The 27,588-nt window shown below is 40.7% G+C and overlaps 1 protein-coding gene across 1 annotated transcript in view; it reads right to left on the reverse strand.

Annotated features, from left to right (window-relative positions):
• SYNE1 (spectrin repeat containing nuclear envelope protein 1) overlaps nt 1-27,588 on the reverse strand; it is a 498,487-nt gene that overhangs the window by 346,429 nt on the left and 124,470 nt on the right. Inside the window, exons 4-6 of the mRNA XM_075862881.1 lie at nt 22,497-22,592; nt 20,114-20,197; nt 1,563-1,583 (exon numbers count right to left, since the gene is read on the reverse strand). Coding sequence (XP_075718996.1) covers nt 1,563-1,583; nt 20,114-20,197; nt 22,497-22,592 — 201 coding nt within the window. The remainder of the gene's footprint in view (nt 1-1,562; nt 1,584-20,113; nt 20,198-22,496; nt 22,593-27,588) is intronic.

The following is a 27,588-nucleotide window of genomic DNA, read 5'->3' on the forward strand; positions in this document are numbered from 1 at the left end:
TGTTTAAGGAGTCAACTTAAATAAACACTTGCAGGCTCTATTGTGAATCATCACCTTCATCAGCAACGTAGTACATTTATCTTTAGGACATAAAATATCAGTGTCTTAAGCAAAAAAATGGCAAAAAAAAAAAGGCCAGGAGAGGATGTAAAAGCTGCATTATAAATAAAAGTATACACACCCCTATCCAAATAGAATGAAAAAATATATGAAAAATTTTAAAATCTATACAGTTTAAAGGCTATGGAAATATTTGGTGCCTTTTTTATGAAATGTATGTTTTTTGGGAGACTATTCACTTTTATAATATAATTGAATTAAAGATTTTGCTCCATTTCAGTGCTACAGTTCCCATGTATCCACTGTACACAGAATCTGCAGAACGCCACTGTCAGCTGAATCTGCCAGTAAGCTCCTCTAATGCCTCGGCTTACAGAGGATCCTGTGTGCCTCTGACACCTCATCTAGCCCTAATACCGATAAAATCAAAGTTGATAGATTTAAGGGGGAAAAAAAGGCACCAAAGCTTTCCATAGCCCGAAAGCTGGCCACAGATTCCAGGCGGGGACAAGTGGAGAGGGGCAGCTCTCTATATTCTGTTTAATGGGAGAAACGGGGGAAACTTGCTCGGCTGTTTCCGTAACTCCCATACAACAGAATGTAGAGAGCCAGGCAAATACATAGCCCCTTCTCCACTAGTCCCTGCCTGGTAACTGCAGCCAGCGCACCAGATGAAACGGGGTTGCTGTGACCCCCATTTTTTATATAGGTGCCAGTCACAGAGCTAGGACCCGCATCTATTAGACATTTATGGCATATCCTGTGGATATGCCATAAATGTCTAAGATGGGAACACCCTGTTCAGCTACGTATATATTGCAGCCATTAATGTTGATGGAGTGATTGAACAATTTTATATAGTTCCAGTTTTTCCTGGACACTAATGTTGGATGAAGCAACATAAATTATCACACATATCCAACAAATTGGATTCTATAGTACTGTGGTAATGTCTGCTTCATAACTAAGTAACTCCATGCAGTAATGTCAGAGTTGCCGGAATGCCCATGTATACTTGGCCAAAGACAGGGCAGACACAGATAAACAGACACACACTAATTGATAGATTCTTGCTATGATGATTAATATGAAAGCATATAAAACAAAATCAGAAAAAAGATGAACTTGAAAAACACTGCATGCAGAAGACAATAATTAGAGATGCTGCCAGTCTAAAAAAAAATACATATATGTATATATATTATATATATTTTTTAGAAAAACATGTCTGCTTTTCTCTATAAACAACACCACTCCTGTCATGACCAGTGTATCGTATTGCAGCTCAGCTTGAATTGGACTTTATTGAGATGCAATACCAGACACAGCTCATGACCAAGAGTGGCACTGTTTCTAGAGGAAAGCAGCCATGTTTTTCTAAATTCATATAACCCCTTATAAGTAGGTCAATGTTTCTTGTACACTTGTTTGGGCTTTATCTTTTATAATAGAATAAAGATGCTGTTAAAGAACTGCAGTTACTATAGTAAAAGTGTACTAACCGGGGATCCTCTGTACACAGACTTGCATGGAAAGTAAAGAGTTGTATAGTTAACAAAACTCTTGTTTTATTATTATTAAATTATTAGAGATCACACGGATTACCAAGGCATGTATTATGTACAAAATGGTAATGTAACTTGTCAAAGATTTGAATATATATAATGATCAGCTGATAAATGCAACATTTCCTCTCCATGCACCTATAATAGACAATATGCTACTATATTTATTTATAATATAGCACGTAAAACATTTTGCCCAAAATATTTGTATAGTTATGTTATTCACTAAAATAAAATATATGTTCCGATGTTGCAGAGCCAAATTTGTGTTTATTTTGGGCACCGTGATAACTCATTCAGTTAAAGGGACTAAATGTAAATAGTTAAGATTAAACAGTAGCAGTGAGGCTACATGCACACGTTGCATATTTTGCTGCAGAAAATATTCAGCAAAAACACAGAAAACGGCAAGAAACTCGCAGGAAAAAAAGCACCTGAAGGTGCGTTTTTTAATGTATTTTTCGGTGCGGGTTTTACGTTTTGCTGCGTAAATCGCGCCGTTTTGCTGTGTAAATCGTGCAGGTTTTGCTGTGTATTTCTCCAGAACTAGGGAGATAGAATTCGCATACGCACAGCGGGTCAATTTGCGTGTGGGAAAATACTGTAGCGTGTACATGAGATTCCCTGGAATTTCATTGCCGATGCTTGTACTGTATTACGCTGCGGTTTTGCCGTATGCAAATACGCGCAGCAAGACCACACGTAATATGCATCGTGTGCATTAACGCTAAACATTATATTCTCCCCTTCCCTGATCCTGTTGAGAGGCTTTTACGTCTGAAAAGACAGATTGTTTTCAGGAGAAAACAGCTGCCTCATTTCAGACGTAAAAGCTCCTCCTCGTAATACGCGAGGCGTCTTTGACGTTTGTAATCTTGAACTGCTCTTCATTGACTTCAATGAAGAACGGCTCAAATTACGTAGCAAAGAAGTGTCCTGCACTTCTTTGCCGAGGCAGTCAATTTACGCGTCGTAGTTTCACAGCTGTCAAACGACGACGCGTAAATTACAGGTCGTCTGCACAGTACAAATGAATGGGCAGATGTTTGCCGACGTATTGTAGCCCTATTTTCAGACGTAAAACGAGGCATAATACGCCTCGTTTACGTCTGAAAATAGGTCGTGTGAACCCAGCCTCAGAACTCCTATCCTGCCAATATGAGGTTGGGGGGCAGTCTGCTGTAGAAGAAATCCTCCCTCACTGCTCTTCTTGCAATGAGAGAACAGGCAAGACCTTTATATAATCTAGACCCAAAGTCAGTTGCCATCTGAAGATAGAAGGGATTAGAAAGAGATGATCCCACTTTTAAAATGTTTCCTTTCCTCTATTTTTCTCTTTAATTTCTAGATTAAAGAAATGAATTCCTGCAATCTGGGAATAGATTTCACATTGTGTTATCACTTACTTCTACTATACTGATAAAATCAGTTCAGCTACATCTAAATATAACACATTTTACATTCTATTATACTCTGAATATTTTTTCTTGTAATATAATCAGAACTTTGTCCTTGTGATAAAAGTTACTGTTTGTACTTATATAAGACTTAATAGTTGCATAGTTACTTAGTTAGTACGGTTGAAAAAAGAGGGAAGGGAGTATGACCCTCTTTATAATATAAAGCTTCATAGTGTATGACCCTCTTTATAATATAAAGCTTCATAGTGTATGACCCTGTTTATAATATAAGGCTTCATAGTGTACGAAACGCTTTATAATATAAAGCTTCATAGTGTATGACCCTCTTTATAATATAAAGCTTCATAGTGTATACCCTGTTTATAATATAAGGCTTCATAGTGTATGACCCTCTTTATAATATAAAGCTTCATAGTGTATGACCCTCTTTATAATATAAGGCTTCATAGTTTATGAAACGCTTTATAATATAAAGCTTCATAGTGTATGACCCTCTTTATAATATAAGGCTTCATAGTGTATGAAACACTTTATAATATAAGGCTTCATAGTGTATGACCCTCTTTATAATATAAGGCTTCATAGTGTATGACCCTCTTTATAATATAAGGCTTCATAGTGTATGACCCTCTTTATAATAAAAGGCTTCATAGTGTATGACCCTCTTTATAAGATAAAGCTTCATAGTGTATGACCCTCTTTATAATATAAGGCTTCATAGTGTATGACCCTCTTTATAATATAAGGCTTCATAGTGTATGACCCTCTTTATAAGATAAAGCTTCATAGTGTATGACCCTCTTTATAATATAAAGCTTCATAGTGTATGACCCTCTTTATAATATAAGGTTTGATAGTGTATGACCCTCTTTATAATATAAGGCTTGATAGTGTATGTGTAATGTCGGGGTAGGGAGACAGACAGGTGAGCCCTTATCTACCCGGCCACTCAGTCCCTGCCTACTTGCACGGCCCATCCTAGGCGACGGCGTACAACTGGGCGACGGTCCCTACGCTCAATATGTGCACGACAGACAAACAGACAAGGGTACACAGAAGCTAAGGGAAATGGGGCAGTTGCCCACAGCAACACCGTGAGCAACAAGAGTAGTGAACGAGCCGAGTCAAACCAGGAGTGTACGAGGTACCAAACGCAGAGCAGGAGCGTAGTCAGTAAAGCCAGGGTCGATATGAAGCAAAGGTCAATAGTATTAGCAGGAACAGCAGAGCCAGGAAACAAGAGAGAATCACAGGCAAAGACAAGAAGCAAATGAAGGTATAAATAGACCGAGGGCAGGAGCTAGAACCGTCTGGCCAGGCTGTGATAGGTTCTCCCACTCCTCAGCCTACCAGCCTGAGTGGTAGCAGATCGAGTCACTCTATCAGACCTAGGAGCAGATGCAGACTGATTAACCACGGGCGTCGACATAGAAGCTGTGTCTGGCAGATCCTTTACAGTATGACCCTCTTTATAATATAAGGCTTTATAGTGTATGACCCTTTTTATAATATAAGGATTCATAGTGTATGACCCTCTTTATAATATAAGGCTTTATAGTGTATGACCCTGTTTATAATATAAGGCTTCATAGTGTATGACCCTCTTTATAATATAAGGCTTCATAGTATATGACCCTCTTTATAATATAAGGCTTCATAGTGTATGACCCTCTTTATAATATAAAACTTCATAGTGTATGACACTCTTTATAATATAAGGCTTCGTAATATATGACCCTCTATAAAATATAAGGATTGCCGATGGATAAGTCCTTTTGAGCAGGTCTTTCATTAAACATTTTAGCTGGACAGAAACATTAAGCTTACACTATACTGTGTCTCTAAGCCCCAAGTAATTCATCAATTGGTTGCTAGATTCAAGTATACTTGTTTTCCACAAACATCAATCTCTAGGAAATTGACAATATATCAATATCTCCTCCTTATACATCTCTGGGCCTATACCAACATTTTAGTCTTAAATTGCACTTTAAATGTTAAAGGTCTGTGCGTTCTCTATGCGTTTACTTCATTATACTGTAGTATAAAAAAAAGTCAGTGTCAACAGACATAAATTTTATTTATTTACAAAATTAAATCTGTTACCTTCGATGGATAGAGTAATAAATATATGTAATGTTGTTTTTTTTCTTTTTTAAAAACTTAGGAAGGCATGTGTTACCTACACCAGCCTTGCGTGGTCTTGGAGTAGGATAGGAATCCTACTACAGAGGAGATGCAAGGTGGACTACTTCAAAAAAGGCGCTCGCTCACTTATCTTTACACTGTGTCATATGATCGCACATGATTTTTCCACAATTTCCTTTTATGCTGTGCCAACTATACAAGTTATAAAAGTCATTGGCGGGGGCTCGAGGGCTGGAACATCCTATTCCATGAATCTTATGATGAATAGGACAAGTTCACCATTTCAAGTGTAGAGCATGGCTCTCTGGCGAGAACCTATTAACACATGCTTTCTCTCCATGGAAATGAATGGGTCTTAGGGTGGTTTCACACCGAACATTTTTAGGAAAAGCAACAATTTTTTTTTCCAATTCTGTGGCCAGATGTTTGCTGAAAGCCAATAGTGAAATATAAAACACACTACAAATAAAGCTTTTTTTGTGTGCTGTTTTTCACTTTTCACGAGGTTTTGTTTTTTTTGGTCCATTGCATTTTATCAGGTAAGTCTTCAGACTCTTTCACTTTTTACATTTTGTTATGTTGAGACCTTGTGCTAAAAAAAAAAAAAATGTAGAGTTTTCCCCCCATCATTCTGCAGTCAATACCCCATTATGACAAACTGAAAACAGAATTTTCAACATTTTGCAGAATTATTAAAAATTAAAAACTCTAAATTCACATGGACATAAGTATTCAGACCCTTTGCTATGACACTTGAAATTAAGCTCTGGGGGTCTCCCATTTCTCTAGATCATCATTGAAATGTTTCTACACCTTAATTGGAGTACACCTGTTCTAAGCTCATGTGATTGGACATGATTTGGAAAGACACACCCCTGTTTATATAGAGTCTCACAGCTGACAATGCATATCAGAGCAAAAACCAAGCCTTGAGGAGGAAAGAACTGCTCGTAGAGCTCAAAGACAGGATTGTGAGGAGGCATAGATCTGGAGAAGAGTAGAAAAAAAATGTCTGCTGCACTGAAAATTCCCAAGAGCACAGTGGCTTCCATAATTCTTAAATGGAAGACATTTGGAACAACCAGGACACTTCCTAGAGTCGCCCCACCAAATTAAGTAATCGGGGAAGAAGGTCTTGGTAAGAGAGGTGACCAAGAACCGAATGGTCACTCTGACTGGGCACCAAAGATCCTGTGTGCAGATGGGAGAAACTTCCAGAAGGTCAACCATCACTGCAGCACTCCACCAATCTGGGCTTTATGGCAGAGTGACCAGAAAGTAGCTTCTCCTCAGTAAAAGACACATGAAAGCCGCCTGGAGTTTGCAAAAAAACACATAAGAGGACACTCAGACTGAGAAACAAGATTCTGTGTTCTGATGAAACCAAGATTGAATTTTTGCTTCTAAGCATCATGTCTGGAGGAAACCAGGGACTGCTCAGTGGAGCATGGTGGTGGAAGCATCACGCTGTAGCAGTGTTTTACTGCGGCTGGTACAGAGATATTCTTAATGAAAACCTGATCCAGATTGCTCTGGACCTCATACTAGGCCGATGGTTCACCTTCCAACAAGACAATGACACTAAGCACACAGCCAAGACAACACAAAAGTGGCTTAGGGACAACTCTGTGAATGTCCTGAGTGGCCCAGCCAGAGCCCCGACTTAAGAACCAATCGAACAGCTCTGCAAAGACCTGAAAATGACTGTCCACCAAACTTGAATTTTTTTTATTTTAACAAAAGGCCTCAATATAACAAAATGTGAAAAAATTGAAAGAGTCTGAAGACATTACGAATTCATTGTATTTTAACCCCTTCGCACTCAGCGACATACTATTCCGTCGTGCTAAGTGTATCATTCGCGCTCAGCGACGGAATAGTACGTCGCGGGAGTAACGGCCATTTCGGCCATCATCCCGACACATGCAGGAGCTGTGACAGCTGCTGTCTCGTACAGCAGTTGCCGCAGCTCCTACAGCGGGGACCGAAAACTGTGTCCCCGCTGATTAACCCCTTAAAATACTGCGTTCAATAGCGATCGCAGCTTTTTAGGGTTTAAGCTACCATCGCCGGCCTGCTACACGATAGTGGCCGGCGATGGTGACTATGGCAACCGGACACCTAACAATGGCGTCCGGCTATGCCATCGATGGAAGCCTAGTGGGTCCTGACGAAGTCAGGACCCACTATGCTTGCTGTCAGTGAGTTGCTGACAGCTCTAATACACTGCACTACGCATGTAGTGCAGTGTATTAGAATTGCGATCAGGGCCTCCTGCCCTCAAGTCCCCTAGTGGGAAAAAGTAATAAAGTTTAAAAAAAAAGTACAAAAAAAGATGTGTAAAAATAAGAAAATAAAAGTTTTAAAAGTAATAAAAGTAAAAATCCCCCCTTTTACCTTATCAGTCCTTTATTATTAATAAAAATATATGAACAAACAAATAAACTACACATAATTGGTATCGCCGCATCCGTAACGGCCTGAACTACAAAATTATTTTGTTATTTATCCCGCGAGGTGAACGCCGTAAAAGTAAATAATAATAAACCGTACCAGAATCACAATTGTTTGGTCACTTCACCTCCAAAAAAATGGAATAAAAAGAGATCAAAATGTTGCATGTACCTAAAAATGATGCTGATCGAAACTACAGTTCGTTATGCAAAAAACAAGTCCTCGCACGGCTTTCTTGATGGAAAAATAAATAAGTTATGGCTCTTAGAATAAGGCAACACAAAAAGTAAATAATTTTTTACAAAAAGTATTTTATTGTGCAAACGCCATAAGACATAAAAAAAAACTATGAACATCTGGTATCGCCGTAATCGTATCGCCCCACAGAATAAAGTGAATATGTCATTTATAGCGCACGGTGAACGCTGTAAAAAAAATAGAATAAAAAAACAATAGTAGAATTGCTGTTTTTTAGTCACCACGCCTCTTAAAAATAGAATAAAAACTGATCAAAAAGCCGCATGCACCCCATGAAAACTACAATTAATTCCTCAAGGGGTCTAGTTTCCAAAATGGGGTCACTTTTGTGGGGTTTCCACTGTTTTGGCACCAAAAGACCTCTTCAAACCGGACATGGTGCCTAATAAAAAGGAGGCCTCAAAATCCACTAGGTGCTCCTTTGCTTCAGAGGCCGGTGCTTCAGTCCATTACCGCACTAGGGCCACATGTGGGATATTTCTCAAAACTGCAGAATCTGGGCAATAAGTATTAAGTTGCGTTTCTCTGGTAAAACCTTTTGTGTTATAGAAAAAAATGGTCTAAAAAGGATTTTCTGACAAAAAAACAATAAATGTAAATTTCACCTCTACTTTGCTCTAAAATCCAGTGAAACACCTAAAGTTCATCAACTTTATAAATGCTGTTGTGAATACTTTGAGGGGTCTAGCTTCTAAAATGGGGTGTTTGAATGGGGTTTCTAATATATAGGCCCATCAAAGCAACTTCAGAACTGAACTAGAACCTAAGAAAAGGAAAAAAACAATTAGGCAATACTTCGCTACTTACATTATACTGATAATGAGCAGTGCCCACATTAAGATGGCCACAGCTTTGACCGTTTCAGTGGCCGGTTTTCTCAAGCATACACCCCCCCCCCCCCCGAAGTGATTTTTCTATTGATGAGTCCTTGGTACATTTTAAAGGGAGTCTTCAATTCCGCAAGTACCTGCCGGGTAAGAGGGCAAGGTATGGCGTGAAGATGTATAAGCTGTGCGAGAGTGCATCAGGGTATACCTACAAATTTAGGATATATGAAGGAAAGAACACCAGTATTCAGCCCCAAGAATCCCCCCCTAACTGGGAGTTAATGCAAAAATTGTGCAGGATAAGGTGCACCCACTGCTGGACCAGGGTTACCACCTCTACCTGGATAATTTTTATACCAGCGTCCCACTCTTCAAGTGCCTCGCTTCCAGAAGTCCTGCGGCATGCGGCACTGTTAGAAGAAATCTGAGAGGCCTCCCTAAGGCTTGGGCAAACAAGAAGTGGTGAGAGCAGGACACATTCTAGCAGCAACATATTGTGTGTCAAGTACAAGGACAAGAGAGATGTCACACCAGTACACATGTACCTGTACGAGGTACCAATACAGAGACCCCCCAAACCAGACTGCATCCTGGACTACAATAGGTACATGGGAGGGGTGGACTTGTCAGATCAAGTCCTGAAGCCCTACAGCGCCATGTGGTGTGGTGTGGTATAAGAAGCTGGCAGTGCACATCATACCGATGGCATTGTACAATGCGTACGTGCTACGTCGATGTACAGGCCAGACGGGAACTTTCCTGGAATTTCAAGAGGTGATTATCAAGAAACTAATTTTTAGGGACCAGGAAGTGGGGGCACCCAGTACTTCTGGAAGTGAAGCCACACACATCGTACCAGGGCAACACTTTCCAGGAGAAGTTCCCCAAACTGGCAAGAAGGGCAAAAGTCAAAAGAGGTGCAAAGTCTGCTATAAGAGGGGGATAAGGAAGGACACAATATATCAATGTGACTTCCGGGGTTTGTCTGCAGCTCCATAGAAATGACTTGCACACCGGTCGCGCTTGTGCGCATGCGTGACCAGCGCTGCTTTCATTTTTATTGAACTGCGCAGACGCCGGAAGTCCGAGGTTTGTCATGGAGAACTTCAGGGGACTTTCGGTCCCCCGGTCTCCTTACCGCTGCCAGCGATCACTCATGTATCCTCTATCCTGTGGATAAGGGATGCATGTCTTTTGTATGACAAACTATAGGCAGTTTTTTTTTTGGGGGGGGGGGCTATATGGCGTTATCTACGGGAGGGGGTCTATATGGCGCTATCTACAGGGGGTTCTGTATGACGTTATCTACAGGGGGTCTGTGTGGCATTATCTACAGGGGAGGTCTGTATGGTGTTATCTACAGGGGGGGTCTGTCTGGCGTTATCTACAGGCGTGTCTGTGTGGCATTATCTACATGGGGTCTGTGCGGCGTTATCTACAGGGGGGGCTGTATGGCGTTATCTACAGGGGGTATGTATGGCGTTATCTACAGGGGGGACTCTGTATGGCGTTATCTACAGGGGGGACTCTGTATGGAATTATCTACAGGGGGGTCTGTATGGCATTATCTACAGGGGGGTCTGTATGGCGTTATCTACAAGGGGGGTCTGTATGGCGTTATCTACAGGGGGGTCTGTATGGCGTTATCTACAGGGGGGTCTGTATGGCGTTATCTACAGGGGGGTCTGTATGGCGTTATCTACAGGGGGGTCTGTATGGCGTTATCCACAGGGGGGATTTGGGGCTGTAAGACGTTATCTACAGGGGGGCGCTGTGGTGGAATCTATAGGGAGGCACTATCTACAAGGGGGGGTTGTGTGATACCCAGAGGAGGGGAGACCCCAGTCAAAAGTTTGATATGGGGCCCAGTCTTTCCTAGTTACGCCCCTGCCTGATGCCCTCGCACAGCTTATCCCCCTCATCTTTCCCTTCTGAGCCCCGCTGCGTGCCCAGACAGCTGATAACAGCCACATGTAGGGTATTGCCGTACCCAGGAGAACCCACATTACAGTTTATGGGGTGTATGTCCCCGGTCAAAATGCTCACTACACCTCTAGATGAATGCCTTAAGGGGTGTAGTTTTAAAACGGGGTCACTTCTCGGGGGTTTCAACTGTACTGGTACCTCAGGGGCTTCTGCATACATGACTTCGCACCAGAAAATCACCAGTAGGCAAATGGTGGTCTTTTCCTTTTGAGCCCTCCCATGGGCCCAAACGGCAGTTTATCACCACAAATAGGGTATTGCTGCACTCAGGACAAATTGGGCAACAAATCGGTGTATTTTATTTCTTGTGAAAATAAGACATTTTGAGCAAAAACTACATATTATTGGAAAAAAATAATTTTGTTTTCATTCCCAGCCCAATTCAAATAAGTTCTGTGAAAAAACTATGGGGTCAAAATGGTCACAACACCCATAAATGAATTCCTTGAGGGGTGTAGTTTCCAAAATGGGGTCACTTGTGGTGGGTTTCCATTGCTTTGATACCTCTGGGGCTCTGCAAATGCAACATGGCACCCGAAAACTAATCCAGCAAAATCTGGACTCCAAAGAACAAATAGCACCCCTTTCCTTCTGAGCCCTCTCATGGGCCCAAACGGCAGTTTATCACCACAAATGGTGTATTGCTGCACTCAGGACAAATTGGGCAACAAAATGGAGTATTTTATTTCTAGTGAAAATTAGAAATTTTGAGCTAAAGTGACATCTTATTGGAAAAAATGAAATTTTTTTAATTTCACAGCCCAATTCAAATATGTGCTGTGAAAAAACTGTGCGGTCAAAATGGTAACAACAACCATAAATCGATTCCTTGAGGGGTGTAGTTTCCAAAATGGGGTCACTTGTGGTGGGCTTCCATTGCTTTGATACCTCTTGGGCTCTGCAAATGCGACATGGCACCCGAAAACCAATCCAGCAAAATCTGGACTCCAAAGAACAAATAGCACCCCTTTCCTTCTGAGCCCTCTCATGGGCCCAAACGGCAGTTTATCACCACAAATGGTGTATTGCTGCACTCAGGACAAATTGGGCAACAAAATGGAGTATTTTATTTCTAGTGAAAATTAGAAATTTTGAGCTAAAGTGACATCTTATTGGAAAAAATGAAATTTTTTTAATTTCACAGCCCAATTCAAATATGTGCTGTGAAAAAACTGTGCGGTCAAAATGGTAACAACAACCATAAATCGATTCCTTGAGGGGTGTAGTTTCCAAAATGGGGTCACTTGTGGTGGGCTTCCATTGCTTAGATACCTCTTGGGCTCTGCAAATGCGACATGGCAACCGAAAACCAATCCAGCAAAATCTGGACTCCAAAGAACAAATAGCACCCCTTTCCTTCTGAGCCCTCTCATGGGCCCAAACGGCAGTTTATCACCACAAATGGTGTATTGCTGCACTCAGGACAAATTGGGCAACAAAATGGAGTATTTTATTTCTAGTGAAAATTAGAAATTTTGAGCTAAAGTGACATCTTATTGGAAAAAATGAAATTTTTTTAATTTCACAGCCCAATTCAAATATGTGCTGTGAAAAAACTGTGCGGTCAAAATGGTAACAACAACCATAAATCGATTCCTTGAGGGGTGTAGTTTCCAAAATGGGGTCACTTGTGGTGGGCTTCCATTGCTTTGATACCTCTTGGGCTCTGCAAATGCGACATGGCACCCGAAAACCAATCCAGCAAAATCTGGACTCCAAAGAACAAATAGCACCCCTTTCCTTCTGAGCCCTCTCATGGGCCCAAACGGCAGTTTATCACCACAAATGGTGTATTGCTGCACTCAGGACAAATTGGGCAACAAAATTGAGTATTTTATTTCTAGTGAAAATTAGAAATTTCTAGCTAAAGTGACATCTTATTGGAAAAAATGAAATTTTTTTAATTTCACAGCCCAATTCAAATACGTGCTGTGAAAAAACTGTGCGGTCAAAATGGTAACAACAACCATAAATCAATTGCTTGAGGGGTGTAGTTTCCAAAATGGGGTCACTTCTGGTTGGTTTCCATTGCTTTGATACCTCTTGGGCTCTGCAAATGCGACATGGCAGCCGAAAACCAATCCAGCAAAATCTGGACTCCAAAGAATGAATAGCGCTCCTTTCCTTCTGAGCCCTCCCATGGGCACAAACGGTAGTTTATCACCACAAATGGGGTATTGCTGCACTCAGGAGAAATTGGGCAACAAAATGGTGTATTTAGTTCCCTGTGAAAATAAGAAATTTTGATGAAAATTTACATCTTATTGGAAAAAAATGTCATTTTTTAAATTTCACAGCTCAATTCAAATACGTGCTGTGTAAAAACTGTGGGATCAAAATGGAAAAAACGACCATCAATTAATTCCTTGAGGGGTGTAGTTTCCAAAATGGGGTCACTTTTTTGGGGATTCCTAAAGTTTTGTCCATCAACACCTCTTCAAGCCTGGCATGCTGCCTAAAATGTATTCTAATAAAAAAGAGGCCTCAAAATGTACTAGGTCCTTCTTTGCTTCTGAGGCTTGTGTTTTAGTCCACGAGCACACTAGAGCCACATGTGGGACATTTCTAAAAACTGCAGAATCTGGACAATACATATTTAGTAGTGTTTCTCTGGTAAAACCTTCTATGTTACAGAATTTTTTTTAATACAATTGAAATTCAGCAAGAAAAATGACATTTGCAAATTTCACCTCTACTTTGCTTTAATTCCTGTGAAATGCCTAAAGGGTTAAATAAACTTTCTAAATGCTGTTTTGAATACTTTGAGGGGTCTAGTTTTCAAAATGGGGTGTTTTATTGGGGTTTCTAATACATAGGCCCCTCAAAGCCACTTTGGAACCGAATAGGTACCTTACAAAAAGGGTTTTGACATTTTCTTAAAAATATGAGAAATTGCTGTTTATGTTCTAAGCCTTGTAACGTCCAAGAAAAATAAAAGAATGTTCAAAAAACGATGCCAATCTAAAGTAGACATATGGGAAATGTGAACTAGTAACTATTTTGGGTGGTATAACCATCTGTTTTACAAGCAGATGAATTAAAATTCTGAAAAATGCTATTTTTTATAAATTTTCCCAAAATGTTGACATTTTTCACCAATAAACACTGAATATATCGTCCAAATTTTACCACTAACCTAAAGCCCAATGTGTCACGAGAAAACAATCTCAGAATCGCTTGGATAGGTTTAAGCATTCCGACGTTATTACCACATAAAGTGAAATATGTCAGATTTCAAAAATGGGCTCTGAGCCTTGAGGCCCAAACTAGGCTGCGTCCTTAAGGGGTTAAAAAGCAGCATGCTCTTGGCATGTTATTTTTGTCAGGTCTTTTTATCTATAGGCTTCTTTATAGGACTTGAAAAATGTCTGAAAAAAATGCATGTTAAAGTTGTCTGCATAAAGAAAGACACAGAAAAAACAAGAAAGGCAAGACATTTATGTCATTTTTTACAAGCCTAAAAATATTCAGGGGATATTTATTATTAGTGTATGTTCACACGGCCTAAAATCAGAAGCAGAACGCCTCCAAACATCTGCCCATTGAAATCAATGGGAAAAACGACGTTCTGTTCTAATGGGCCGTTTTTTTACGTGGTTGTTTTGAAAAACGGCCGTGTAAAAAAACGCCCGCGAAAAAGAAGTGCAGGACACTTCCTGGGACGTCTTTGGAGCTGTTTTTCATAGACGCTATTGAAAAAAGATCCAAAAACGGCTGTAAAAAACGCAGCGAAAATCGCGAGGAGCTGTTTTCCTCTGAAAACAGCTCCGTATTTTCAGACGTTTTTAGTCTAGTGTGTGAACATCCCCTTAGTTCTACGACAGTTTTGTGGCATAGAAATGTAGCAAACGTCAAAAAGTCACAATTTGCGCAAACAAAAGTTTCTTTTGTGCTTGATTATGTATATTGGCGAAAAAAATTCTGTAGACTGTGCAAATTTGTACAATCATATAGAGAACTTAGGCACTTGCACAACTGGCACCAACTTGTTATCTTATGTCCTTTAGGTCTCATGCACACGATTGTGTGTGCATTTTGGCCCGTAATACGGAACCATATTATGCACCTTATTGTAAGCCATAGGCCCTCATGCACGCGACCGTGCCCATAATCACTGGTCAGCCAACGACAGCCATCCGTTTTTGCGGCCGTGTAAAAAAGCAAAAAATAGGACATGTCCTATCTTTTGTGGAGCCTTTCTACGGCACGGACACCTTCCCGTAAATATATGGAAAGGTGTTTGTGGGCAATAGAAGTGAATGGGTCCGTAATTACTATCCATAATTACGGACCGTAATTACGGATGAATTCTACAGTCGTGTGCATGGGGCCTCAGCTCATAGTGAGGTTCGGTTTCACAGTCTATGAGGCCTTATCCAGACAATATATAGAAAAAGCAGACACTGGTTTACTTCACAAATTGCAGGAGGAATTTATTCACAATATTTTTGGGGGACATACTCGTTTTAAATGATTCCTTTATAAAGGGAAATAAATATATCTATTATAAGTAGCAATTCTTCCTAAAAACCTCTACTGCAAATAAATAAGCTAATAAATAAATATAATATTGAACATATTCATTAGGTTTTCTATGGTGACTTCTTGCTATAGATTACTAAAGTGACATTCATACACAAAATGTCAATACAGAGCTATGTCAATGCTCTTGTCATTATTATAAACCTATTTTTGGGGCACACAGACACACAAAAAAATAAAACAGTAAAGGTGTTGAGCAAGATTGAAAAAAAATCTGCTTTTTTCCAGGAACAGTGACACTCTTTTCTTATGTCAGTGACTAGTATTGCATCTAGGCCCTATACAAGTGAATGGGGCTAAGCTGTAATACCAGACACAGCCATAAACTAGAGTGGCATTGTTTCTGGAAATCAAAACAAGACTTTAAGACTGTGGTTAGATAGCAGATCTTGTTGAGGTGACAGAGAGTGGATGAGCAAATTTTGCACCCCTGGCAGACCACAGTACTGAGTAGTAGGGTTGTAAGATGCATCGAAATATCAATACTATTTCGATGCTGTGCACCCTAAAATGGTTAAATACCATGAAGTCATGTATTTCGATACTAAGCTGTGCGGCTGCACAGCTTAGTATTGTTATACATGAATTTAGTGACTAACATGATGCAATGCGGCCGGCTCCACACTAATGAGCTCCTGTGCCGGCCTGAAGACGGAGAACATTGTGCGCGCACTGCAAAACGCCCCCATAATAATAATAATAATGTTTATTTGTAAAGCACCAACATATTCTGCAACACTTTACAATTCGGAGGGAACATGTTCAGACAATATCTGACCGTACATAGTGAGAAAACTTATTAACTATTCAAACAAGTGGAGTAAGTACCCGCTTGCAAGAGGAAATAGGGGTGACACAAAATGTAAAAAGTGCTTGTTAAGTACAATGTTCCAGCCATGTTTTATACATATGTGGTAGTACTCATTGCAGGGGCGTAGCTAGGGGGGGGGGCAGGCGGGGCATGTGCCCCGGGCGCAGCTTAGAGGGGGGCACCAGCGCCACCTCCTCCTGCACTATAATTGTACGTGTTTCGCAAGGACACAGGTATAATTAGAAGCAATGAATGACCGGCCATTCAGCGCCTTTCCACGAATGAAGCGACTGGTACCTTTTGTACCAGTGACGCTTCCGTCGATGAAAGGCGCTGACTGACTGACAGGGAAAGTCATCCTGCCCAGCCAATCAGCGCCTTTCATAGACGCTGCGTTCAACCCCCAAGAGACCTGCGCAGAAGAGAGCAGGTCTCCATGGCTGGCTGACGGCGTGTGAGCAGGATTAAGGTGAGTTTGAATTTATTTTTTTTATTGTAATAAAAGTGCGCGGCTGTATCTACAGGGGGGACGACTTTGTCTACGGGGGGACTTTATCTACGGGGGGGACTTTATCTACGGGGGGGCTTTATCTACACGCGGGGGGCTTTATCTACAGGGGGGTGTCTATCTACAGGGGGGGCTATATACTGGGGTGGGCTATCTATGGAGCACCATATACAGGGGTGGGCTATAGCTACAGGGGGGGCTATATATTATATAGCCCCCCCTATAGATATAGCCCACTCCTGTAGATATAGCCCACCCCTGTAGATATAGCCCACCCCTGTAGATATAGCCCCCTGTAGATATAGCCCCCCTGTAGATATAGCCCCCTGTAGATATAGTCCCCCCTGTATATAGCCCACCCCTGTATATAGCCCACCCCTGTATATAGCCCACCCCTGTAGATATAGTCCCCCTGTAGATATAGTCCCCCTGTAGATATAGCCCACCCCTGTATATAGTATCCCACAAATATCACCCCCTATAGTGCTCCACAGAAAGCCCACCCCTGTATATAGCCCCCATGTACATATAGTCAACCCCTGTATATAGTGCTCCACAGATAGCCCACCCCTGTATATAGTATATACATGGGTGGGCTATCTGTGGAGCACTATATACAGGGGTGGACTATCTAGTGGAGCACTATATACAGGGGTGGACTATATGTGCAGGGGGGCTATATACAGGGGTGGGCTATATGTGGAGCACTATATACAGGGGTGGGCTATCTGTGGAGCACTATATACAGGGGTGGACTATCTAGTGGAGCACTATATACAGGGGTGGACTATATGTGCAGGGGGGCTATATACAGGGGTGGGCTATATGTGGAGCACTATATACAGGGGTGGGCTATATGTGGAGCACTATATAAAGGGGTGGACTATATGTGGAGCACTATATACACGGGTGGACTATATGTGGAGCATTATATACAGGGGTGGGCTATATCTACAGGGGGGCTACGTACATGGTTGGGCTATCTGTGGAGCACTATATACAGGGGTGGGCTATATCTACAGGGGGGCTATATACAGGGGTGGGCTATATCTACAGGGGGGCTATATACAGGGGTGGGCTATCTGTAGAGCACTATATACAGGGGTGGGCTATATCTAGAGGGGGCTATATACAGGGTTGGGCTATCTGTAGACCACTATATACAGGGGTGGGCTATATCTACAGGGGGCTATATACAGGGTTGGGCTATACGTGGAGCACTATATACAGGGCTGGGCTATATCTACAGGGGGCTATATACAGGGGTGGGCTATCTGTAGAGCAGTATAGGGGGAGTTATTTGTGGGACACTATATACAGGGGTGGGCTATATGGGGGCACTATCTACAGGGGGCTCTATGGCAGGCACTATCTACAGGGGGCACAGTGTGTGTGTGGGACACGGTGTATGGTGCTATTATGATCAGAGGTGCAGTGTATGGCACTATTATATTTAGGGGTGTAGTGTGGTATAATGATAACTTTATATTTATTTATAGGTGCAGAAATGTTGGTAAAGTGAGAAGCTGAAGACATGTGAGCGGCAAACTGCAGAAATGGGCTGTGACCGGGAGAATTCATCATAGAGATAATAAATACCTATATAGAACCAGACCTAACAATAAACTTTATGGTAAACGTCCACACATATCAAAGAAGAGCAAACAATAAATACCTATAACTGTATGTGAGGACAGATATTAGCACCCCTAGGGGAAAAATATAAAACCAAGTACAACCAAAGAATTTGCAGAAAATATATAATCCTTTATTACAATAAATACAAGAACATGTTGGCCATCAAGACCTAAAAACCACAAACAATTAAAATATGCACAGTGGACAACATGAGATTATTGACAAATGGCATATATACAATAAATCAGAAAATGCCAAACAAGAGTCATACTGACAGTCATGCCATGAATGTGTATAATCAAATAAATATATATAGCAGAAGCCTGGAGCTGTATCTCCAGAAAGATATGCAAAGACTGAACAGTATAATATAGACCCTGGTCAAAAATGACATGCAAAAAAGACTGAGTAGCCAGCACTGAGTAGGAAACCAGGAAATCACCTAAAGTCATAATAAGTCCCAGAAGCCATACCAACCAATATATATTGCATGCCAGATCAATGAAAATGAATGTCCACAGCAGGGCTCCTGCTGTGGACATTCATTTTCATTGATCTGGCATGCAATGGCCACTCAGGAGTGGGGCAATGGCTGTAATACACAGCCGCAGCCCCGCTCTAACGGCGGATATCATAGAAACTTTTGATCCACGGCAATCAAAGGGAAAATGAGAAGGGGAGGACCCCCCTTTGATCGCGTCACAGGGAATCCCTGTGACGAGATCGAGGGACACACCTTATATGGACAAACAGCCCAGGGTCTATTGAAGGACCCACAAGGCTGTCTAACCATATATCCTGTTAGGGCATACCTAGGTATGCCCTAACAACTGCCTTTGCATCAGTACACCGGCTAATGTACTGAAATATAAATATATGCCAGTACATTAAAGATAAAAAATAAAAAACAAACATTTTAATTAATTTTAAAAAAGTAATGTCAAATAAAAAAATCTGTAAAAAAGATACACAAATGCAAATTTTTTACAATAAACATTATTCAAATATAAGTCCCAATACATAAAATAATACACACATATTTGGTATTGTCACAACCGTAATAACCTGCACAATAAACTTATAGTGTAATTTATGATGATTGGTGTATGCTGTAAAAAAAACAAAAAAAATAAGAACTGGTTTTTTTCTGTATTTTTGCCAAAATAAAAATTTATATAAATGAAATGATAATGTAAATATACCAAAAAAACTGCACCTTCATAAAGTAAAACTCATCCCACAATAGAAAAATGTCTCATATAGCCACATCGAGCAAAAAATAAAAAGTTCTGAAAGCCAGGAAGCAAAGAGGATAAAATAAAAAAATTATTCTGCCCTCAAGTATTGTTTTGGTGTCGAGAATTGCAATACTACACAAAGTATCGGTATCGAAGTCCAAATTCCGGTACCCTGTTAACCCTACTGAGCAGTCACTATAAAAAGACGGAGCTGAATGTCACTGTCATGTAGTTAGTCACATCATTAAAACAACAAGCCAAAAGTCACGTTGCATATTGTTGCCCATGTTCTACTAGTCAAATATATGTTACTCTGTAAGCAAACACTATTGATCCCTATGTGAATGCATTCACTGCTGAGATCATATTATGTAAAGTGTTGACATTTGGAGACCAATCCAAATATCCCGCAAAAATGCATTATAACCATCGGAGCCATAAGCCTGCCAATGTCAATACCCTTCAATTACAAGTCGAAACTCAAAACAACCTGGACTCATGGTAGAAATTGTCATGTCCACCAATTGTCTCTAGGAGGATTTCTCTTTTACCAATTATTCTATGTGTTTGTGATTTGTTCAGGTTGTGCACAGATTTATTTAGAAAATGTGTACTTCCCCTATCACTGGGATAAACAGTAACATATATTTCACTCACCCGTCTTCCTTCCAAAAACTTTAGAGCTGCACCAATATTGGCCACCCAGTGAATGCGTTTAATATGCTTCCCCTGTTCACATGGCTGAAACATTAGTAATAGAGTGTCATTATTTGTTTACAAAGCAGAGGAATGATAACAGTAATATTGTCATAGAATTTACAATAATAATATTAAAGTGAAAGATTTATAACTTGTTGTTCCACAGTTTGTAAATATCAATATGAAATGTGCTATCGGACATACATATACTCAAAGAATACGTGTCAGGTTGTAATGCCGGCGGTCGCTGACCACAGGCATTTTCCACTTACCGGCAGCCGCGACCGCTGGTCTATGAAGACTTGCCGGCATCTCCTCCCCCCGCTCTTAAAGGGCCAGCGCGTACGCACCAGGAAATTCTCCTCTAACCTATCCCAGCACACTTGGAACTTGAAAAGAAACTCTGCCTACTCCCCCTTTGCCTGAACAATGTTGAGTCTTCCCAGTGTTTGTCTTGCAAAACGTTCCTTAGCTGTATCCTGTGTCCAGTGTCCGAGATGACTGCACTACTCCTGTCCGGTGTCCTAGCCAAGTCCAGTGTCCGAGGCGACTGCACTACTCCTGTCCAATGTCTTAGCCAAGTCCAGTGTCCGAGATGACTGCACTACTCTTGTCCGGTGTCCTAGCCAAGCCCAGTGTCCAAGACAACTGCACTGCTTCTGTCTGGTGTCCTAGCCAAGTCCAGTGTCCGAGGCGACTGCACTAATCCTGTCTGGTGTCCTAGCCAAGTCCAGTGTCCGAGACGACTGCACTACTCCTGTCCAGTGTACTAGCCAAGTTCCATTATCCTGCACAAGCCGGCTCCCTCTGATTGTCTGGCACAAGCCCACCTCTGACTATCCAGTACTTTCACCTTACTAACTGCCATAGACTTTGTTGATCAGCAGCTTCTCCGTTATGGCAGTGGCCCAGTGGGTCGACATGCCTGCCAGTCGTTACACAGCAGAAAACAGTAGGAACAAAAAACAGGGCGATTAACGCGTTGTCCGTTACTTCCCAATAAATACTGTTATCTTTACTTGGAAGTCCGTTTGTGATGTTTAGCAGTGCTATAATCACCCTTTTTTTTCTGCTTGTTTTTTTTTCCTACTGTTTGCATCTGATTATGACAGTCACTCACGGATCCGGCACCAGGGAAAGCAGCAGCTTGCATCATTTCAGCCTATTTACAGAGTTGTGTCTGCTCAGCACATCCTGACCAGGTGAGCAGTTCAACTTTATTTTTTTGTTCATCCAAACCCACTAAGGTTCCACGCTATGGAGCGCCATCTTTTTCTCTTTTAATCCTCAGTCCTTGCACAGGTAATGGTATAAACAAGGATAATGAGTGTAGAAACATCAAATGACATATAAGGCCAGTATAGGCACGTGTGAAAAATTTAGGTCAATTGTATGTCCATCTTTGAACGTTATTTAAGAGTTAATATACAGATATAAACTTCATAAAAAGTTGAGTTACTTTAAAAGTACATTGTATTACTTATCTTGTACCAATCCCAGAGCTACATTTACGTCTGGTGGTTTCCATTGACCTGAACAACCCCTCTGAATGCTATGACTGTAATAGAGTGCAAACCAACCATTTTACCAAATTATGAATTATTGAGGCATCCTGGCCAACTTTATACTCTGGAATGAAGTGTCAAGGAGCTAATGTTCACAATGCCTGCAGCATATCAAATGTCAGGGATTATATTGTTAATATGCAGGGTGCAGGAACCTAAATCGCCACTGATTTCCATAAGAAAAGGCTGTTTACTTATAGATAAATGTTACTGAACGTCTGACACAACATTCAAATCAATATACTTTTCTTTAGAATAATGTCATGTTTTCACTCAAATATATTATGGCTCTGTAATACCTTCAAATTGTGTAAAGTCGTAAAACAACATACACTGATTTTTGTGACCCTACTGTACCTCCATATATCTCCGATTGCTTCTAGGGTAGAAAAATACCATAATACGGAACCGTACGGAGCACTATACAGTAGCACATGGAGTGCCAACCACTCCACAGTACAGAGCTGCAGGGATTCCATATGCCGCCATAGAGAATTTATACACACGGCTTTGCTGTGTCCATTTGGCCCAACACAGATCTTTGAGCAGGCCGAAGGTTTGTAAACAATCTATAAATCCTTTTCGGTCCAGAAATGATTGGTGGTCTGACATCTCACATGTATCTCTGACATATAAGAAATTTGAACAGATTTTTCCGTTTTGTGAGTTGTAATGTGAAGGATAGGGATCTTTGGTGTTGACAATCGTGTAAGTATTAAAAATGTCACCACTTATTCTCACCGTAGTTGTGTATTTTATCTAAATTTGTCACCTACCAGTTTTTGTCCGGACAAAACTTCTAACAATGCAAGTAGCTTAGTCCCATCTTTTATATCTTCAAAAAGATCATTTACGAGCAGTGGAGGGTTTCGCTGTAAGAAAACAAACACATGAGGTCAATGCTTGCTATATAATATAAGGCACATTTATTAATAGAAATACATGCCAGACTATGGTGTACAGTATATAACAATAAAATAGCAAAATAATAGAGGTTGTGTAATGTTAGCCAAGTAGGACCAGGCCCTGGCAGCAGGATGAGCCTTATACAGCACTCAGAGAAGGAAGAAGACTGCATTAAAACATATCCAGAGGGCGGCCTTCAGAGCACATGGTTTCGGGGTCCAGAACATGTAGATAGTGCTATGGTGAGTGATCTTGAAGCTGGGTCTGATTCTTCTCCCCTTATATATACAGCCATAACAATAAAACTACCTGCCTAATATTGTGTAGGTCCCCCTCATGCCCCCAAAACTGTTCTGACCCATCAATGCATAGACTCCACAAGAGCTCTGAGGGCATCCTGTGGTATCTGGCATCAACAGCAGCATAACCTTTAACACTTTAGTGACCAGCCTATTTTCAGGCCTTAAATAATAAGCGATTTTTTTTTCAGTTTTTTTTAACGTCGCATTTGAAGTCATAACTTTTTTATTTTTTTCATGTGAGGTTACTTATTGATTAACTTTTCTAAACTTTTTTTCAGGGGAATGGAAAAAGAAATTCCGCCATTCTTTTCTGCGGTTTAAATTTACGATGTTTGCCGTGTGGTATAAATAACATAATAGCTTTATTGTGCGGGTTGTTACGACAATACCAAATTTATTTAAAAAAATTATATTTTACTAATTTTTCAGCATTTTTTTTACTTTTTATTGTGGTTTTTGAAAGGCGGGATGTACAGAAAACAGAAATTCTGGCAGTTTTTTTATTTATTTTTTACGGCGTTCACTGCGCGGATTACATAACATAATAGTTGTATAGTAGGGGTCGTTATGAATGCCGCAATACCAATTATGTTTAGCTTTTTTTAAAATAATAAAGCATGTTGTAAATGGAGAAAAAAGGTTTGTCTTTTTTTTTACTTAGGATTTTTAGTTTTTCATTATAAAGTTTATTGATCTATGTTTTTACTTTTTTTATGTGATCTTTTGTTTGATTTTATAATACACTGCAATACTTATGTTTGCAATACTTCTGTATAAACATACACTGCTGGCAGACCTGGGCCTTTGCTAGGCCCCCGGCTGCCATGGCAACCATCGGCACCTATCGATCGCATCGCTGGGATGCTGATGTGGTGACCTCCCCACAAATCCCCACAGTGCAGCCAATTGCTAGTAGGCCTGAATTTACCGGACATTCTCTGTATCAGGGAGGGGTGCCCTTGACTTTGTCAGACAAGAGAGCGAGCCAGCTATTAGCGGCCAGCTTGAATCACAACTGTAGGGGTAAGTTCACACGAAACGTAAATACTGCAGATTTTCCACAACGGATTTCGTTGTGGAAAATCCGCAGCACAATACAGTAGCAGCTGTGTGGGCCCCTACCTTACAGCATAACCTCTTTAATATCTATGGCCATAGACACTGTAACATGTAAGGACCCCTGAAGACAACATGTGTTAGTAGCGAAACATTTCAGGTTAGCAATTTTGGTTTTAATCAACCGGCAGAGAACCACACGGCAAAATCACAAGAAGTTTTGCAGTGAATTGCAACGGTTCTGTGATGTGGTCTGTGGCCGCGCAGCACAATACTTCCACACGGCTACTGCATATACGTTTAATAAGAATTGACTGTGGTTGTGGTGAACAAAAGCAATGAGCACACAATGAGATGATGTAAAACTTAATTTAGAAAACAACATATGTCATCCGATAATTTGCAATCATTCACCAAGTGAAGGGTTTAAAGGAACTTACATGGCGGCTCTTTTAACCTTTTTGTTTTCTTATGCACATGTGAGTCAATAAAGTTTATTAGAGACCTTTGGATAGAGGAAAGGTTGTATAGGATATAGTCTATGGGAGAAACTACAGAAAAAATCAAGGGTAAGTACTGATTATGTATGGGCTGAATTGCTGTCGGGTCTATACGTCAATATAAGGACAACAAGGCCGATCTATGCCCATAATAGAAAGGTTCTGTGGATTCAAGACCATTCTTTCTAAATAGTTTTCGATCAATGTAAAAATTCACAAGACCCAAAGCAAGCCTTAAAGGGGTTTTCCCACCAGGGACTTTTATGACATATCCACAGGATATGTCATAAATGTCAGATAGATGCGGGCCCCACCTCTGAGACCCGCGCCTATCTTTAGAACGGGGCTCCTAAACCCCATTCTACCTTCTTCTGTTCTCGCTGCCTCCCGGCCACTTCCTGACTATATGGTCGGGAGTTACGAAAACAGCGTAGCTCGCTGAGCTACGCTGTTTCCATACGTCCCATAATAGTGAATGGCAGTTACGGAAGCAGCGTAGCATGCGAGCTATGCTGTTTCCGTAAGTAGTATTCAGTTCTATGGGACTTACGGAAACAGCGCAGCTCAGCGACGGTTTTCCTTCTTTAATAGAAAAACATTAGAAGTCAATAGAAAAACAGCTTCAAAAACAGCTCAAAATCGAACCAAAAAAACCTTTGATGCTTTAAAAACGGCTGAAAATCAGAGGCTGATTTCTCTTGAAAACAGCTCCGTATTTTACAGCCGTTTTTACTTTAGCATGTGAACATACGTTTAGGGGGCCCGTTATAGAGATAGGTGCAGGTCCCAGAGGTGGGGCCCGCATCTATCTCACATTTATGACATATCCTATAGATCCCTCATAAATGTCCCTGGTGGGAAAATCCCTTTAAGGTGCCCTATTAGCTGACAAAATCATCAGGCAGTCCTACGTCTCCATCTAGCTATGGCCTTTATTACCACTTAGTTAAATGCATATTTTGCAAATGTGATCATACAGTTTTGATAGTAGAATTAATTACACTACAGCAGGACAAGGAGGAGGCATCAGTAGTTACAGGACAAGTTCCAAATCAGGTCATGGTGGGTACCAATGACCAATGACAGGAGGGTACCATTGTAGAAGGAGGAAGGCAGGACGTCAGCTGGTGAACATGATCCTATCACTACTCTGAGACGCTAGCAGTAGGGGTGAACTACTTACAACCTCTCAGTAATGTTCAGAAAAGAATAAGATACTTTTATATTTAACAAATAAAATACTGGGGATTTTAATGCAAAAATAATCTTCTCTTTAAACAGTACATGTCATTAAAAAAAAAGCATATGACTGATATACGCCTATATATTTATATATTTTTTTTTTAAGCATAATGTTTCCATTTTTTTACAGTGTATCAATGCCAGACATTTGCAACCATATAGATATACACAATTGCACTATATCTCGGGCATAACATATCTACTTTAAATATGTAGCATTCAATACAAGAAACATGAACATTTTAATCCCATATAGCCCTTTAATAAAACAGTCACTTGTTCTCCAAATACATAAACAATGAGGTTTGCGATTTCCTAAAGCAATTCTTATCAAGTGCAACCAGGAAAACGTTTATTTTTTTGTTTCCTTTTACAAACTTGCAGTTCTGATTGTTATGTAAACGTGAATTTCCTAATGTCCGGGCTCAGTCCAGCACAATCTCGCTATCTCCAGAGGTGATTGCTTCTTAACCATTCTTCTGAGTAAATATTGAAGGAAATAATTCCTGACACCTGATGCATGTTTCCCAATAATATGTCACCCAGAAGCAACCTAAAATATCAATTTATCTTCACTAGTTTATGAGTTTTATATATATATAAAACTCATAAACTAGTGAAGATGAATTGATATATATATATATTGACCCAACGGAATGTTATTGTGCACTGACTTACTATATTTTTCAGGACCAGTGGGAGTACGGGAGTAGAAAGCATGACCTCCAGTCAAAACTATGTTTCCGTTTATGCCAAGAGGCTGGGTTTAATATATAGTGCTCTGTCCCCTAGTTTGGTATACAAGCATCACAGCTCTACCCTCTATTAATATGAACCCAAAACTTGAATATTTACACTATGCCCTCTTGCAGGGGCTTCGTTGATACTATGGATCTGTAATCTCTTTTACAGTGGCTACAACATGGCTGATAATAATCTACGCTAGATACCGCAACCTGTGTTTAGGTGGTTTTACACGGGCAAATATTCACCCGTGTTTACCACCTATTAACGAGCGCAACTTGTCGATCTCTGCAAATTTGCTCCATTCATCGTGGGTATGGGGACAAACGATCGTTACTAAGATTGCTCGCCCCCATACATTTGCATCTTGTCGGCAGCACATCTCCGTTCACACCGGGAGATGTGCTGCCGACTAGCGACCATTTTTATGGCTGCATAAAAGATCTGATCAGTTGATGAACGAGCAATTGCTCGCACATCGGCTGATTGCGGCCCTGTGTACACATGACAATGATCGGGAATGAGCGTTCATATGAATGTTCGCTAACCCAATCATTGGCCCACGTAAAAGTGCCTTTAGCACATCAATGCTTGTTTATAACCCAACACCACACCCTCCAAAACAAAACAATTCCATAAGTATACCCATAAAACGCACTAATAGATTAATTGGAGTTCTATGAATTTGGCGCTACTGTATGTGTTTGAGGGTATGTTCACACGCTAAAGTAAAAGCGGCTGTAAAATACGGAGCTATTTTCAAGGGAAAACAGTCTGATTTTTAACCATGTTTAAAGCATCAGACGTTTTTGATGCATTTTTGGAACCGTTATTGGAGCTGTTTTTCTATTGACACAATGAAAAACGGCTCCAAAAACGGCTCAAGAAGTGACATTTTTTTCAAACGGCCGTGTAAAAAAAACGCCCCGTCTAAACAAAACGCTGTTTTTCCTATTGAAATCAATGGGCAGATGTTCTTAGGAGGTGTTCAGCTTTAGTTTTTTTCCGCCGCTTTTCGAGGCATTTACGCCCCGAAAAATGCCTGGAAACACTGCGTGTGAACATACCCTGAGAGATAGGGAACATTAGATTGTGAGCACCAATGGGAACGAGGACAG

This window comes from Rhinoderma darwinii, chromosome 4 (assembly GCF_050947455.1).
Source record: "Rhinoderma darwinii isolate aRhiDar2 chromosome 4, aRhiDar2.hap1, whole genome shotgun sequence".
NCBI lineage: Eukaryota > Metazoa > Chordata > Amphibia > Anura > Rhinodermatidae > Rhinoderma > Rhinoderma darwinii.